Source organism: Cavia porcellus, unplaced genomic scaffold (assembly GCF_034190915.1).
Source record: "Cavia porcellus strain 051 isolate PalLab524CR breed Dunkin Hartley unplaced genomic scaffold, mCavPor4.1 scaffold_25, whole genome shotgun sequence".
Classification (NCBI taxonomy): Eukaryota; Metazoa; Chordata; class Mammalia; order Rodentia; family Caviidae; genus Cavia; species Cavia porcellus.
In genome coordinates this window covers 46657225-46671937 of record NW_026947508.1, presented here as the reverse complement: position 1 = coordinate 46671937, position 14713 = coordinate 46657225, and the positions used below count along the sequence as shown (strand labels likewise).

General features: G+C 35.4%; 1 protein-coding gene and 1 pseudogene across 8 annotated transcripts in view; one reads left to right on the top strand and one right to left on the bottom strand.

Annotated features, from left to right (window-relative positions):
* The window catches only part of Tut4 (terminal uridylyl transferase 4), a 136874-nt gene extending 126394 nt beyond the window's left edge, over positions 1–10480 (top strand). For 5 of the 8 annotated variants that reach the window (XM_063235172.1, XM_063235170.1, XM_063235171.1 and 2 more), the window contains exons 28-30: positions 2772–3225; positions 7897–8055; positions 9824–10480. In XM_063235172.1, coding sequence (XP_063091242.1) covers positions 2772–3225; positions 7897–8055; positions 9824–9912 — 702 coding nt within the window. In that variant the 3' untranslated portion in view covers positions 9913–10480. Of the gene's footprint in view, positions 1–2771; positions 3226–7896; positions 8056–9734 lie in introns of all 8 variants that reach the window. The other 3 variants (XM_063235176.1, XM_063235175.1, XM_063235173.1) reach the window with 1 other exon arrangement.
* Positions 10481–12205: 1725 nt separating this feature from the next.
* On the bottom strand, positions 12206–13019 carry LOC111754888 (cleavage and polyadenylation specificity factor subunit 5-like; annotated as a pseudogene).
* Between the last annotated feature and the right edge of the window lie 1694 nt (positions 13020–14713).

Sequence of the window (14713 nt, the reverse complement as noted above, 5' to 3'; positions counted from 1 at the left end):
CAAAAACAAAAATAATGCCCCCTCAAAAGAAACTCATAATAAATCTCCATGTGTCACCACCATGCTTTTAACAATTTTGAACATCATCATTTTTGCTTTACTAACAAATGCCCACAATTGAAAATCCCTGTGCCAGCCATCTCAGATGCTGTTCCTGTCATTTTTTTGCTTTATTGGTTTTGTTTTGCTTTGTTTTGTTTTGTTTTGAGATGGGATCTCCCTGTGTAGTTTAGGCTCACCCTGAACGCAGACTGATCTTCTTGCCTTGACTTTTCAAGTGCTGTGATTATAGGCATGCACCAGCACATCTGGCTAGTATTCCATTCCTGTTTTAAAATCTTCCTACCATTTTTCCCCTGCTACAAAGTTGTGTCTACTTCTAGACTCATTGACATATGCCTGTAATCTCAGCTTTCTGAAGGCTGTCGTAGATTACTTGAGCCCAAGAGTTCAAGACTAGCCTGGGCAACATGAAGTCCTCCTTCTCCTAAAAAAAAAAAAAAAAAAAAAATTAACCCTAGTTTGGTATTTATATTTTCCACATACATGGTTTAATTTTTACAAAAACATATGAGGTAACTTCTCTTTATTATTTACATTGTACAAGCAAAGAAACTATGAGATTTAAGTTTTTTTGTCTATATTCAGTAGACCCTTGAATTCAGAAGTTCAGTTCTTGGACTCCTTTGTTTCCAAAACATAGGATCTTTTTTTTTTTTTTTTTTTTTTGAACCAGGAATCAAGTTCAGTACCTTGTGCTTGATGGGCAAGTGCTGTGCCATGAGCTGTAGTCTCGGCTCCTCTGACTTTTTTTTTAATGTTGCCCCCTGATTTTTATTCTCTGCTTCTTGCACTCACTTTTTTCTTACATAAGAGTTGGTAATACAGACATCCCTCTTCTGATGTATAGCAAGTACCTTAACACCAGCATGTGTGGAGTCTAGTTTATGTTGTTCTCCATCCCCCAGATTTGCTTCATCCTACTGTTTATCTCATTATCTATCTATGTAATTTTAAAAACTTCCCCTTTCCATGTCCACATCCAGTCATTAAATTGTTGTTAAATTCTGCCTTTTACAAATAACAGCCATTTGCTTCCCTTTATTGTTTTCTATAGTATAGGCTATCATCATCTCAAGACTGCTACATTATAGATAGTAGCCCTCTCATCAGTCTGGATATTTTTTCTTCTTAATTTTTTTATCTTTATTTTTAAATTTTAATTTGGTTTATCAGTACACATATATAGTTTACATAAATTTAACATGTCCTATTTTTTTCATCGTCTTCCTGTTCCCTCCTTTCCCCCTCAGCCATATTGTAAACCTCTTCTTTTTTCTTTTGTGTACATGTTTGCCATACATGTTTACATTCCTTGTGTGGAGTTGGACCATGCACATAACACATCTCAATCCTTTTTTTCATTCCTTACCCCCCTCCCTTCTCCCATTCCTCCTCCTCTTGCTTTTTTTTTTTATTGGTACCAGGGATCGAACTCATGACTGCCTGCTTGCAAGGCTGGTGCTTATGCCACTGAGTTAAATCCCCAGCCCCTATTCTTCCTCCTCTTGATTCCCTTTTTCATTGCAAATAATCTATCTCCATGCTTTGTATTATCTTTTATTTTGCCTATATTTTTATTCTAGGTTTCTTATGTAAGAGAAAACCATGTGATACTTATACTTGTGTATCTGATTATTTCACTAAAATTGTGGTCTCAAGGTACCTCTATTTCATTGTTATTAAATGTAAATAATTTTTGTAAAATGTAGATTGATCATATTCTTGTCTTGACTACAATCATTCTGTGGTTTTCTCCTACCCTTTGTATATAGTATGAATTACAAGTTATAAGTACCTTCATTATCTTGCCCTTGTTTAGTTTTTTTTTTTTTTTTCTGGTACTGGGAATTGAACTCACGACTGCGCACTTGCAAGGCCGGCATTTATGCTGCTGAGCCAAATCCCTGGCCTCCTTGTTTAGTTCTTGAACCTCAGATTTGTCATTCCCCTCCTTACTTTAGGGAGCTGTATTTTCATGCCTGTACATCTTCAAATCATGTTAATCCCTCTACCAGCAAATACTTTTCACTTTCCTGTATCTGTGCCATCTTTTACCAGATTAATTTTTGTTTACTTTTGAGTCTACTCTTAAAAGATCACTTTGTCCAGCACATCTTCTTCGAGCTCCACTTACTTTCTTCCCTATTCTTACCAAGGTGGGTATTTAGATATTCCTGCTTTGGGATTTTGTTATATGTCATGCATTACCCATTCTTTGTCATAGTAGTAATTAAACTTTGTTATGATTGTTTATGTAGTCTGATTTTTTTTCCTGCTTTTCTCTAATAAACTTTAAAGTCTATAAAGGGGTATGTGTTAGTCTTCTCACTACCTAAAGTGTTGCCCAGTACATAAAGGTCAGTAACTCATGATGAATGGAAGGAAAGTAACAGAGTCATTTATATGTAAGTGACTGGTTCACAATGAGAGAACATATTGTACATGATGGGAATGTTTGCCTAGACTCTCTTGTCTTTGGATGATTTAAAAGTTTGTAAGGCACTACCCTATGAGAAAGGGTTTGAAAAAAAATTACCTTTATGTAAATGAAGTTCTTTTATTATTTATTATTATACATATTCTATAGTTCTGTGTATGATATTTTAATGAAATAGCTTCATAATTTTGTATTTTGATAATCTTTATTAAGGTGTTTGTAAGTTCATTTTAAAATGTCTTCTTCTTTTTTTTTTTTTCCCCCTCTGCAGTCTGATTCACCATCTTACTCTCCTCAGCCTCAGCCCCAACCATTTCCACAGAACTCTTCCCAATCAGCTGCTGTTACCCAGCCTCCATCCCAGTCAGGATCCCAGCCTAAGCTTGGCCCACCTCAGCAGGGAGCCCAGGCCTCCCATCAGGTCCAGATGCCCATGTATAACTTTCCTCAGTCACCACCAGCTCAGTATTCTCCCATGCACAATATGGGATTGTTGCCAATGCACCCTCTCCAGATCCCTGCCCCATCTTGGCCCATTCATGGCCCTGTAATCCATTCTGCACCAGGCAGTGCCCCCAGCAGTATTGGCCTCAATGACCCCAGCATCATTTTTGCACAGCCTGCTGCTAGACCCATGGCAATCCCTAACTCCTCTCATGATGGGCACTGGCCTCGAACTGTGGCTCCAAATTCCTTGTTGAACAACGGTGCCGTTGGGAATTCGGGTAATGTTTCCTTTTCTTCTTCTGTATCTGTTTGTAGAAAGGTTGGGTGATTGACATTATAGGCTTAACCTGGGGAAATAATGTGAAAAAAAGTAAGACCAGTAATATATATTAACATACAGTATAGGATTACATAAAAGTAAGTAGTATGGGATCTGAGATCAGATGCCTAGATTTATTTAAATCTTGGCTTGCCATTTATTTTGAGGTCTTGGGAAATTACTTAATCACTGTGTGTTGGTTTCATGTAAAAAAGAGATTAATAGCATCTAACACATGGATATTATGAATGTTGAATGAAGAAAATGCACATTAATTTTATATTAATAGTAGCTATAATTTTATTGTTTAAATTTCATCGCCACTTGCTTGGCGTAGGTATTATCAACATTCATTTTATACTCGATGAGTTGAAAGGTTGTCATAGTCATGGTAAATCCAAGAAATAAACATTTTTTCTTAAAAACTTGTGCTCTTAAAAGCTCTTGAATAAGGAACAGTTCTTCAATAAGCAAAAGTATTAATAACCATGAATAGCATTTAATTTTTTCTGATATTCAATGTCTTCATTGTAGAACATTAGAAAAATAGGAAGTAATCTATAATTTCAGTTACTAGACATAAGTACTAATACTTTGATTACAACTACTGTTTAATTACAACTACTGACACTATCCATTTTGGCTAGTTTTATATTCAGATTTTTAGTGATGAAAGTCTTCTTTTTAAGAATTTTTATGGAAATCTTGATCTGGGCGTGGTGGCTCATGCCTGTAATTCTAGCAATTGGGAGGCTGAGGCAGGAGGATCCTTGAGAGTTCAGCCTAGGCTACAAAGTGAGCCGAAGGCCAGCCTGAACTGCACAGCGAGACTGTCTCAAAAAGACAAACAAACAAATAAATAAAAAGAATTTTTTATGGAAATCTTGAAACATACACAAAAGGAGAATAAAGTATGATAAAACCTTATTTTTTGTGTGACATTGTAGTACTATTTAAAACAAAAAAAAAGCTTTAGTTTGTCTCTTAAAAATCATAAGATTTATGCCCAGAATCATCTGATACCCACTTCTTTTTCATTTTGCCATTTGTCTGAGAAAAAATACCTCATTTTTATTTTTTGAATTAGGACTCAGATAAAGCCTCATGCCATTTGTTTGTTTATTTGTTTGTTTTTTAAGATAATGTGTTGCTATGTAGTCCAGGCTGGCCTTGAACTCACTAACTAGCAGGGCTGACCTTGAACTTGCAGCAATCCTCTTGCCTCAGCCTCCCAAGTACTATGTACATAGTTTCTATGTCTCAAAAATGTCCTTCCGTTTATAACAGTCTCCTGTTTTCCCCATGAGAAGCATTTATTCAAGAAACTGGAGAATTTCTCACATTCTGGAATTGGCCAATATTCTTTTTGGCATAATTTAACTCAGAGACTTCATTAGCTCCAGTAGATTCTTTTTTGTGGGCAAGAGTACCTCTTGGTAATCTTGTGTATTTTCTGATCCTTCACTTTAGAAGAAAGTATCTAGTTGTTCCTATTTTAATGATTCAAAATATATCTGTGAAGCTGGGTATGGTCATGCATACTTATAATTCCAGCACACAGGAGGCTGAGGCAGAAGCTGCAAAATGAGTTCAAAGCCAGCCTGAACCATATATTAAAACTCGGCTTCAAAAAAAGACCCCCCACCCCAAAGATCTGAGAGTTAGGGGATATCAACTTCTATTCATTATAAAGCTCATTAATTTTTCTTACTGTTCTTAGTTGCCACTCATTATTTCACTAGGAGTTATAAAATTATGATTTTGTATTTGTTCTTTATGATTTATCTATTAAAAACATTTTCCTTATTAACCTCTTACTTACCCTAAAATATAATTCATATAGGAAATGAGAGGTAAAAGTTTTTCTCCCTTTAACAGTTTACAAGGAATTCTAGGATAATTTTTTGAAAATTTCCGTAATAGTCACTGACTTATATATCAATGTAAATATATATATGAAAGCCTAATGTTTTTACCCTATATATATTAGCTAAGTTTTTAATATTTCACCCTTGCCTCCTACCTGCCATTAGTTGATCTATGTTTCAGTGATAAGGAATTAAAATATCCCCAAAATGTACCTTACTGTGTCTTAACCAAGATTGTTTATCTGAGTAGTTCCACCTGTCTGAAACATCATCTCCATTACTTTAGATGTCTCACACTTTTTCTTTCTTGCTTCAAAACTTGACTGATACACCTGCTTAAGTTAGATGACTTTCTTCAAGAAGTCTATAATTCTTACTGATCCTATTCTTCAATTGTATTGAGTATACATTGTCTCCTTGTTTGCTTTAAATCTGTATTATAGCACTTTTGTTACCAAGGTTGAAATTGTTTACTTTTCTGCATAGCGCATTGGACTGAACTTTACAGAGGCTAAGAATTGTGTTTTACCTATCATTGTTGAGTTTAATGCCCAGTATATGGTAGGTACATTTTTCATGGTGTGTATTATTAGTAAAGAATTGGTTTTTTTTTTTTTTTGGTAGAGAGAATTGAACTCAGGACCTTGCCCTTGTCAAATAAGTACTTACACTGCTGAGCTATATCCCTGATCGTATTAATAGTATATGAAACATAACACTATTCTTGTATAAGACTCAGACTGCACTATTCTTGTTTATAACTCAGAATTAATATTAGAGCTGAAACTAAAAATGCTCTCTTAAAAATGAAACAACTGGTCAGGCATGGTGGCACATGCCTGCAATCCCAGCACTCTGGGAGATTGGTGCAAAGGGATCACAGTTGTGAGCCCAACCTTGTCAGTTTACTGACTACAGAGATCCTGCCCCAAAATAAAGAGCTAAGAATGCAGCTCAGTGCAAAGGTCCTAGGCTAATCCCTAGTTTAGCAATAATTTAAAAAGAAACTAGGTGAGAATATATTAAAACAACAATTATGGCTTTATTTTGTTTTAGGTTTAATTTTCGATAACAAAATTGTAGTAAATTTCCTCATTTTCTTTTTTTTTTTTTTTTTTTTTTTGTCTTTTTCCTTTTTATCGGTACTGGGGATCCAACTCACGACTGCCTGTTTGCAAGGCAGGCGCTTATGCCGCTGAGCTAAATCTCCAGCCCTACCTCCATTTTCATTAGAATTTCAAATGAGATTATATTACTTGTATTATGAAAATTGGTTATGAAAATTGCAAAATACTCATATATGTTAAAACATTATTTCTCAATTAATCATAATTTAAATCTATACTCCCAGCTCATTTATTTTGTAAACTCTGTTTCAACCCTGACTTTATGAATTACAGTGAATAGGTACTTTATCTTCCTGGTTACCCCTGAGAAGACTGAGCTTATGAGAATGTAGCCAACAAGATTTTACAAGTTTTTTTCCTTCCTACTCTTTATCATTGCATATTTCCTCATTTGAGTTTCTTCTAGAAAAGAAAGATTAGTAACAGCAGAATCTTTCCGTTATTAGTATGTTGTGACCTTGAATAAGAAAAGCCACCAGAAATGATCTGAAAAATTCAGTAGGTAGTTTGCTTTGAAAAGAATGTTACATGCATCATGTATATATACATCTTAGGGAGAGAACGAGGCTAGAGAGAGGAAAAGAAAGGAAGGTAGGCGAGAAGAGGGAGAAGGAGAGAAGGGAGAAGGTGAGGGTGGTATTTGATTTCTTACCTGTATGCCAGAATTTGTACAAGCCACTTTGCTTTATTTAATCCTGATAACCTGAAGTTCAAAATGGAACTTCCTAATTTTTCAAAACTGTGATTTGAACTTGGATCTGTTTGGCCCCAAGTTTGATTATTCTAAGCTGAAGAGCTTGACCATCTCCTTTCAGGCCCTTAGCATTGTTTTAAGAATAACATATAAATTCTGTAGCATATGGGTCTGCCAGTATATCCACTTACCTATCTGGCCTTTTCTTTTACTGCTTTATATTACCCCTGATTGTTTGGAATGTCATCTCCATTATTTCAGCTGCCCACTCTACATTTTTTTCTATATTTCTGTTTTGTATCTCTCATACTTGCTGAACAAGCACTTAGGCTTTTGTACGTGCTGTTCCTTCTGTCTGCAATGCCTTCTGTATAGCCCATTTTGTGTAACTTGTTCTTTACTTTTCTCTCTCTCTCCTTTTTTTTTTTGGTATCAGGGATGGAACTCACAACCTCACACTTGCTAGGCAGGCGCTTATGCCGCTGAGCTAAATCCCCAGCCCGTAACTTGTTGTTTAAAACAATGCTTAGACAATTAACTTCAGAAAACCTTCTCTAACCTTCACAGCGTGGGTTAGCTCTCTCTTCAGAACACATTTTCCCTATCTAATATAGTATACATGTCTTTTTCTTTTTTCTTTTTTTTTGGGAGGGGGGTACCAGAAATAGAAGTCAGAACCTTGCACCTTGCCAGGCAGGTGCTGCACTTTTGAGCTATATCCCCAGCCTGCCTCTTCTTTGAATAATTTAAGCAAGTAACAGTGTTTAATTATGTGTGTTTGTGGTACAATACTTGATTCTTTAAAACCAGTTTTTTGTTATCTGGATTTAGCATAATTCCTAGCCAGCGGTATGTAACTAGTATATTTTTGTGGAATGAAAAAATATTTGAATGAACAGACTAATATTAAAATGTGTTTTTTTTTTCTTCTTGAAATGCAGAGCCAGGCTTTCGAGGACTCAATCCTCCAATTCCTTGGGAACATGCACCACGCCCCCATTTTCCCCTTGTCCCAGCTTCGTGGCCTTATGGTTTGCATCAAAACTTCATGCATCAGGGAAACACGCGATTTCAGCCCAACAAACCTTTTTATACTCAAGGTACTTATTGCTTACAAATTATTTAACAAATTGGATGAGTTTTATTTGGGAATAGGGAGCCTCAGTGAAGGTCAGATTCTGAGAATGAAAATTCATGAATTCAGGTAAACATTTATTGAGAGCACATTAGATGCTTGTTGATCAAGAGTGAAACAAAATCTTCATACTTAATGCACATTTTATTAAGAAAGCAACTATAGCCAGGCGTGGCGGCACATACCTGTAATGTCAGCACTTTGGAGGCTGAGGCAGAAAGAAAACCAAGGCCACCTGAACTGCATAGCAGTACCTTGTCTCAAAACAAAAGAAAAACAAAACAAAATATGTAAAGTACATAAGAATGAGTTTAGTGGAGTTAACATTGCCCTAAGAGAATAAGCAGAATTGGACTGAGAGATTAGCTCACATAAGATTTTGACATTTGAACTAGATCTTGAAATTGATGTAAGAATTTCTTTTTGCAGTAGAAACTAGAAGGAAGGAAGAGTATTCTGTGTGTGAAAAGTCATTGAGTTTTATGCTTGTGTGATGAAAAAGAAAAAATAATGACTAGAAGATGGACATATATGGGAAAGATTATAAATTAGAAAGCTAGAAATGGTAGGCTGAGGTCATACTATGAAGGAGTTTAGACTCAGTTTAGTAAGTAAAAAGGTTATGATAGAATTTTCTCGGTCAGATAGAAGTATGGTCAGATTTGTTTAGTAGAAATGGAATTAATGAAGTTAGCAGTATTGTATTCTGCTGGTGTTATGGTACCAGTAATGGCTTTGACCTGGCTAATGAATACCACAGACTATAAATTTCAAGGAACTAGGAACGTTTTTTCTAAACTTACTTGCCTTAAGACTATCTCTTCCAAAGGTGACGTTAGAGTGGGCTTCAGTTTGTTTAACCTAGGAATTTAGCACAGTCACAATAGATCATCTAGGAGTGTAAGATACTAAAGGCACTTGGGAATTTTCTTGTACATAGATTTTATTGTTACATTTTAGATATACATAATGATCACATTTATCATAGAGAATTTCTACCTGTAATGATACAACTTGTCTGTCCCCCCGCCTCCCCTTCAATCTCTAGGGAAATACTGACTGAATGAAATGATTACTTTAAGGGGAGAACCCGGATATAAGCTTCAGGCTTGATACATTCAAGCCTTCTTAAACTATCTATGTACTTCTGAGTACCTCTGTGTTACAGAATGACTGTGGTTGTTTCCTTGAGCAAAGGTCTAGGGCTTCTAGATGTTACTAGCACTTGTGCAAGTACTTTTAGGTTAGGAAAGTGTGCACTTCCATGTAGCTGGGCGTTGTGGTACATGCCTGTAATCCTAGCACTTGGGAGGCTTGAGGCAGGAGGATTGTTGTGAGTTTGAAGCTAGCCTGGGCTACACAGTGAGTTCTAGCCCAGCTTGAACTGCACAGCAAGACCCTGTCTCAAAAAATGAAAACAACAAAAAGAAATTCTTTCACGGAAGGTTTTTTCCCTTCATCTTCTCCTCTCCTTTTTTCACTATTCACATTTTTCATTTCTTTCCTTTCCAAAAGTTTTGACATGCTTTATCTCACTTGTTATATAAATAGAAAATAAGGGAACTAGTTACAAGTTAATTCTAAAGTGCTGTCAGATAAATAGGCACAAGCCTCTCAGTTTCCTGTCTGTGTTATATCCAACAGACAGATGTGCCACCCGTCGGTGTAGAGAGCGTTGTCCCCACCCACCAAGAGGAAACGTGTCGGAGTAATGAGAGTCCATTTTCTTTCAGCTGGTCTACCGATCCACAGCAACCAGCCACTCCTGCTGTCTCAAGGGTATCCGTACCTCAATGTCAGTTACATTCAGCAGAAAAAGTGACATTTAATGGAAAACAAAACAAATCAGGTCTTGATTTAAAATTTTAACACGTTTAGATAGCTTATTTAAATTCTAAGACTGTTTTTAAACACTGTATTATTTGTATATAAATATGAAGTATAGTTTTTACTAGTATCACTAAATCGAGTGATACAAATTTCATCTATTTTATTACCCTATTTTTAAGGGAATTTTATGTTTTGTTTAACCTTGATGAATTGTATAAAGAGAGAATTTAAAAATTACATTCTTTATTTTCTATTAGCTGTATTCATACTTTGGTTGCTTCAGACTTTATATATATTGTTCTTAAGAATTAGGAAAGAATTTCATGTGTTTTAAATTTGTCACTTCTATTCTTTACAGAACCTTGTAGTGCCAAAAACTTTTTAAAAGGTTAAAAAAAAAATATATATATATATATATATATATATACACATAAAGCAACATGAAGATTCAGAAATTTTTTTTACATACTTGTATATTGAACATACTCAAACGTGAACGGAAAGTTGCTTTTGCCTGTATTTGCAGTTCTATTTTAAGTTAATAAATCGTTTTTACAAGAGTTGAATTTGGTTAATTTGTCTGGGTTAGATGATGAAAATATAATGATTCATTTGTTTTACTTTCAACGATTATAGCATTCTAAATTAGACTTACAGATTCAAGGATCTTTTCATGTCCCTTATTTTATTGGATTTTTCAGACCCATAATGAAGTTGACAGTTGCTGATGCCAGTTCCTTTTTGTCATTGAAAATGGAAATTGCTGGACAAAGCACTAAAATGAAGTCTAGAGGTAGCACATTTAGAAGTTTGAATATGAATCAAGAAGGATCTTGTGAAGAAGTTTTTTAAACCTGGAAAGTAATACTGTCAGAGTGGTGGCCAGACAATTTTTATTAATATACTAAGATGTGCTAAGTTATCACTCTGAGTCCTCTACTACAACCTGGAAAGTACACTTAATCAGGATGGTAATTGTTTAGTAATAATGCTTAAGGATGGTGACTAGAATTGATTATGTTCTAGGCATGGTGGCACACGCCTATAAGCCTAGCACTCTGGAGGCCAAAGCAGAAAGATTGGGAGTTGCAGGCTAATCTGGGATACATAATGAGACCTTACCTCAAAAAACAAACAAACAAAAAACCCTGCTTAGGGATGGGAACATGCTTTAAGCAGTGTATCATTGGGGTGATTTCATTACCATGCAAACATCACCAGTGTACTTAAATAAACCTATATGTTATAGATCAGTCACTGAACATCTTGATACAATCAAGATATGGAGTGTGTGAGATTGCTGCCAGGGAAACATAGCATTCTCTTTTACAGTAAACTTGTAGTGGAACACTTCAGTAATAAAGTATGTACTGTACAAAAGTGTGTTACATATACCTGGTAGCATACTAGGGTGGTTTATACCAGCATTATTGTGTCATGCTACCTACTACTTCACTAGATAATAGGAATTTTTCAGCTCCATTATTTTATGGGGTCATGAAGTTGGTTGTTGGTGGAACCATTGTTATGAAGTGCATGACTATTGGAATTCACAACTAAAGCTTATTTCCACGGAGTTGGTACAAATATGCTTTAGTTCTTTTCATACCATATGATAAGGTGAGATAATATCTCTTAATCCCTTAATTAGATTGCCAGGGATTTTGGACCACATGATGCTATATATTCATTTGAGAAATGTGTAGAATAAGTAGATAAAAATTATTTTTGGACAGTGCATTATCTTCATTCTGATTGCACATTACTTAAATGTGAGATTCCTTAGATTCTGCCATGTTTTCCAATACAAAGAATATTTGAAATAGTCTACAAAATGCAGCAGGTTTGAGGATATTCCTGTCATATTTGCAGCCCTGGATTAACAACAGGAATGTTTATTAGTTGTTTTTTTTTTTTTTTTTTTTGTCTTTTTCGTTTTTATCGGTACTAGGGATCGAACTCATGACTGCTTGCTTACAAGGCAGGTGCTTATGCCGCTGAGCTAAATCCCCAGCCCCATTAGTTTTTTTTTTTTAAGATTTATCAAAGTTTAACAAATTAAAAAATAGAAATAAAATTCATGTATTTTATGTTGTACAAAAAAATATGAATAGAACCAAAAGTAAATATCACATTTGTTTGCTTCACTATCTACTCATATGAAATTTATTATTCAAACGATAGGTAGAAGACATTTAGAAATTGGAAAAAGATAACCAAAAGAATATTCTACCATGTTTATTCTTCTACACTGCTTACAGCTGTGCTTACAGAGATGGCTTCTTTTACAAGTCTCTTCTACACAGGAATTCAGTTGTATATGAATTGCATCTCCTTAGTAGCTGAGGAAGACTGGAAATGATGGCTCCATATTCTGGTGCACTGTCAAACAATTCAAAGTATTGCACAGCTACCAGCTCGTAATTTTTAAGGACTGCAAACAAGGCTTTCTCTTGAAGCTGAGCCAGAAACAACTTTCTATGTTCCTTCTTATGCTTTGTAATATGTGCAGTAATATGTGGTTACTCAAAATTTGGCCTCCACTAGTTACCAGTGCTGTCATTGATGACCCTGGTTTGAAGGATTCCATCCTGGCAACCCAGTATCTGTTTTGTTAAGCATTTTAACTTCATCTTTTGGGTTAAGTTCTCCACCAGATAATTTGAGGAAAGCTTTTCCCAGCTGTAGTAGTAACACATGGGGAAACCAGTGCTCATGTACAATCAGAGCCCCTTCTACAATCCTCATTCCAGTTTTATCAAATTCATCCCTATTCATTCCATAGAGGGGCTCTTTTGTACCAAAAGGGTTGTTGATAGGAGGGTATGTATAGGTTGATAGACCCATCCAGGATGAGAGGTGATTCTGCTCGATGTATTTGTTACCAAACAGGTTGACTTTCCACGGCCAGCCATTGGCTGGTACCACAGACATGCTGACAAGCTCTGGCCCTGGAAGCAAGCAGAAAGCTAGAGGGAGAGATTATCCGTTGGACAGTGGTTATTTTCTTCCTACTCAGCAACTGCAGCCCACCATTCCCAAAAAGTGCAATAGGACTTAGGTTTTTTATATAAAGGAAGCTTTAAGCTTCCCTGGCCTGCAGAATCCTAGTGCTGGAGTCAGTTCGTTTGTTTTGTTAATCAGATACCTGGCCTAAATATGCTTTTGTGTTAAATAAGACTTTGCACATTCACGATTATCTTTATACTGTGTTCAGTGTTAATGTTTAAATATTTTATCTCCTTTCAGGTAGTAGAAATAGTGGAAAGTAGATGATGAGGTATATAGGTGTGTTCTACTGTTCTTAATACTGTTGAGTGTACTTGAAGTTTTCATCAAGAAAAACAATAAAACTTGTAGCAACAGAAAATGTTGCTTACTCAGCCTTCCCTCTTTCAACTACACCAGAGGCAAAAAGCTTTTGACCCATTATGTTGAAGGGTGCAGGTTTTTGAAGTTTTGCATGAAAGTCGAGTTTGTTACCTAGAAAAAACCAAGAATTTGAAAAGAAAAATTTTAGTATGTTCCATTGTTATGTGGTGTTCCAAAAATATACTATGCCAGGCATGGTGGCACAGACCTGTAATCCTAGCACTCAGGAGGCTGAGGCAGGAGGATCGCCACGAGTTCAAGGTTACTGTTGGCTACATAGTGAGTTCAAGGCCAGCCTTGAACTATAGTGAGACCTGTCTAAAAAAACAAAACAGGGAAAAATGGAACACTAGATATAAGTGGGATATTAATGGGTAATCTGATGACTGGTAACTAGGGTTTTGCTTATATAATACTGTTATATAGACTAATCAACATCTCATTCAAGCTTCCTTCCATACCTACCAGTTTTTTTTTTTTTTTTATTTAAGGAGAAAAAGGAAAAAAACAAAAAGGGTACAAGTAATACAAAATTTAAAAAATAAACAGTAAGAAATCACTAGTTAATAGATTACATATTCTCATCTTAGAAATAGTTGTTCAAGTTACAGAATTGAAGCATATAAAGTGGACCTTCAAACAGAGTGCAAACAGTTTTGTTTAATGATCCAAAAAACACTTGGTAAAATAATGGTTATCTATCTTGTACACTTAAACCTATATGCAGTTATAACCTTTAGAGCACTTTCTTTTCTTTTCTTTTGTACAGTGACAATTACACATTTTGGGTTTTATTACTCCCACAGTTCTTACTACTTTTTTTGAAGAGAGTAAAACCAAATGCGACATGTCAGAACAGAGTCAGTTAAATCAAAAGGATAGACATAATAGATAATGTAAAAACAAAATATAAGTTGATCAACAATGGTTACCATACTGCCTCTTGCTATTTTAAGAAGAATTGGCAGTTATAATAAAATTGAACTAAACAGTAAAGAATAGAACCAAAGCATTGGAGACATTACAGGATTTTACAAGAAAATAATACTCAACTGGAATGGGCGTCATTAAAAAAAAAGTGAAAGACCGATGGAGACAGAAGAATACAAGCTTGATTGGACTTCAAAACAAGATGATATTAAATCAGCACTAGCTATTATGATGTCTTGTTTTCTCCAAAATAACTGTTCATACCATCCAATCTTCTCTGCCTCATTTCTGTTGAGATCTTTCTCTGTCGTTTGTTGACAGTTTGTCTTCTTCATTTCGTTTTCTGCTGCATTCATTGTGGCCTCTCTGCCATTATTTCTGGAATCTTGGTATTTTCCTTTTTTAGAATATCCTGCAGTATTCTCTGTAGAGTTGAATTAGTGGTTGCAAATTCCCCTAGTTCCTCTTTATCCTGGAAGCACCTTGTTTTT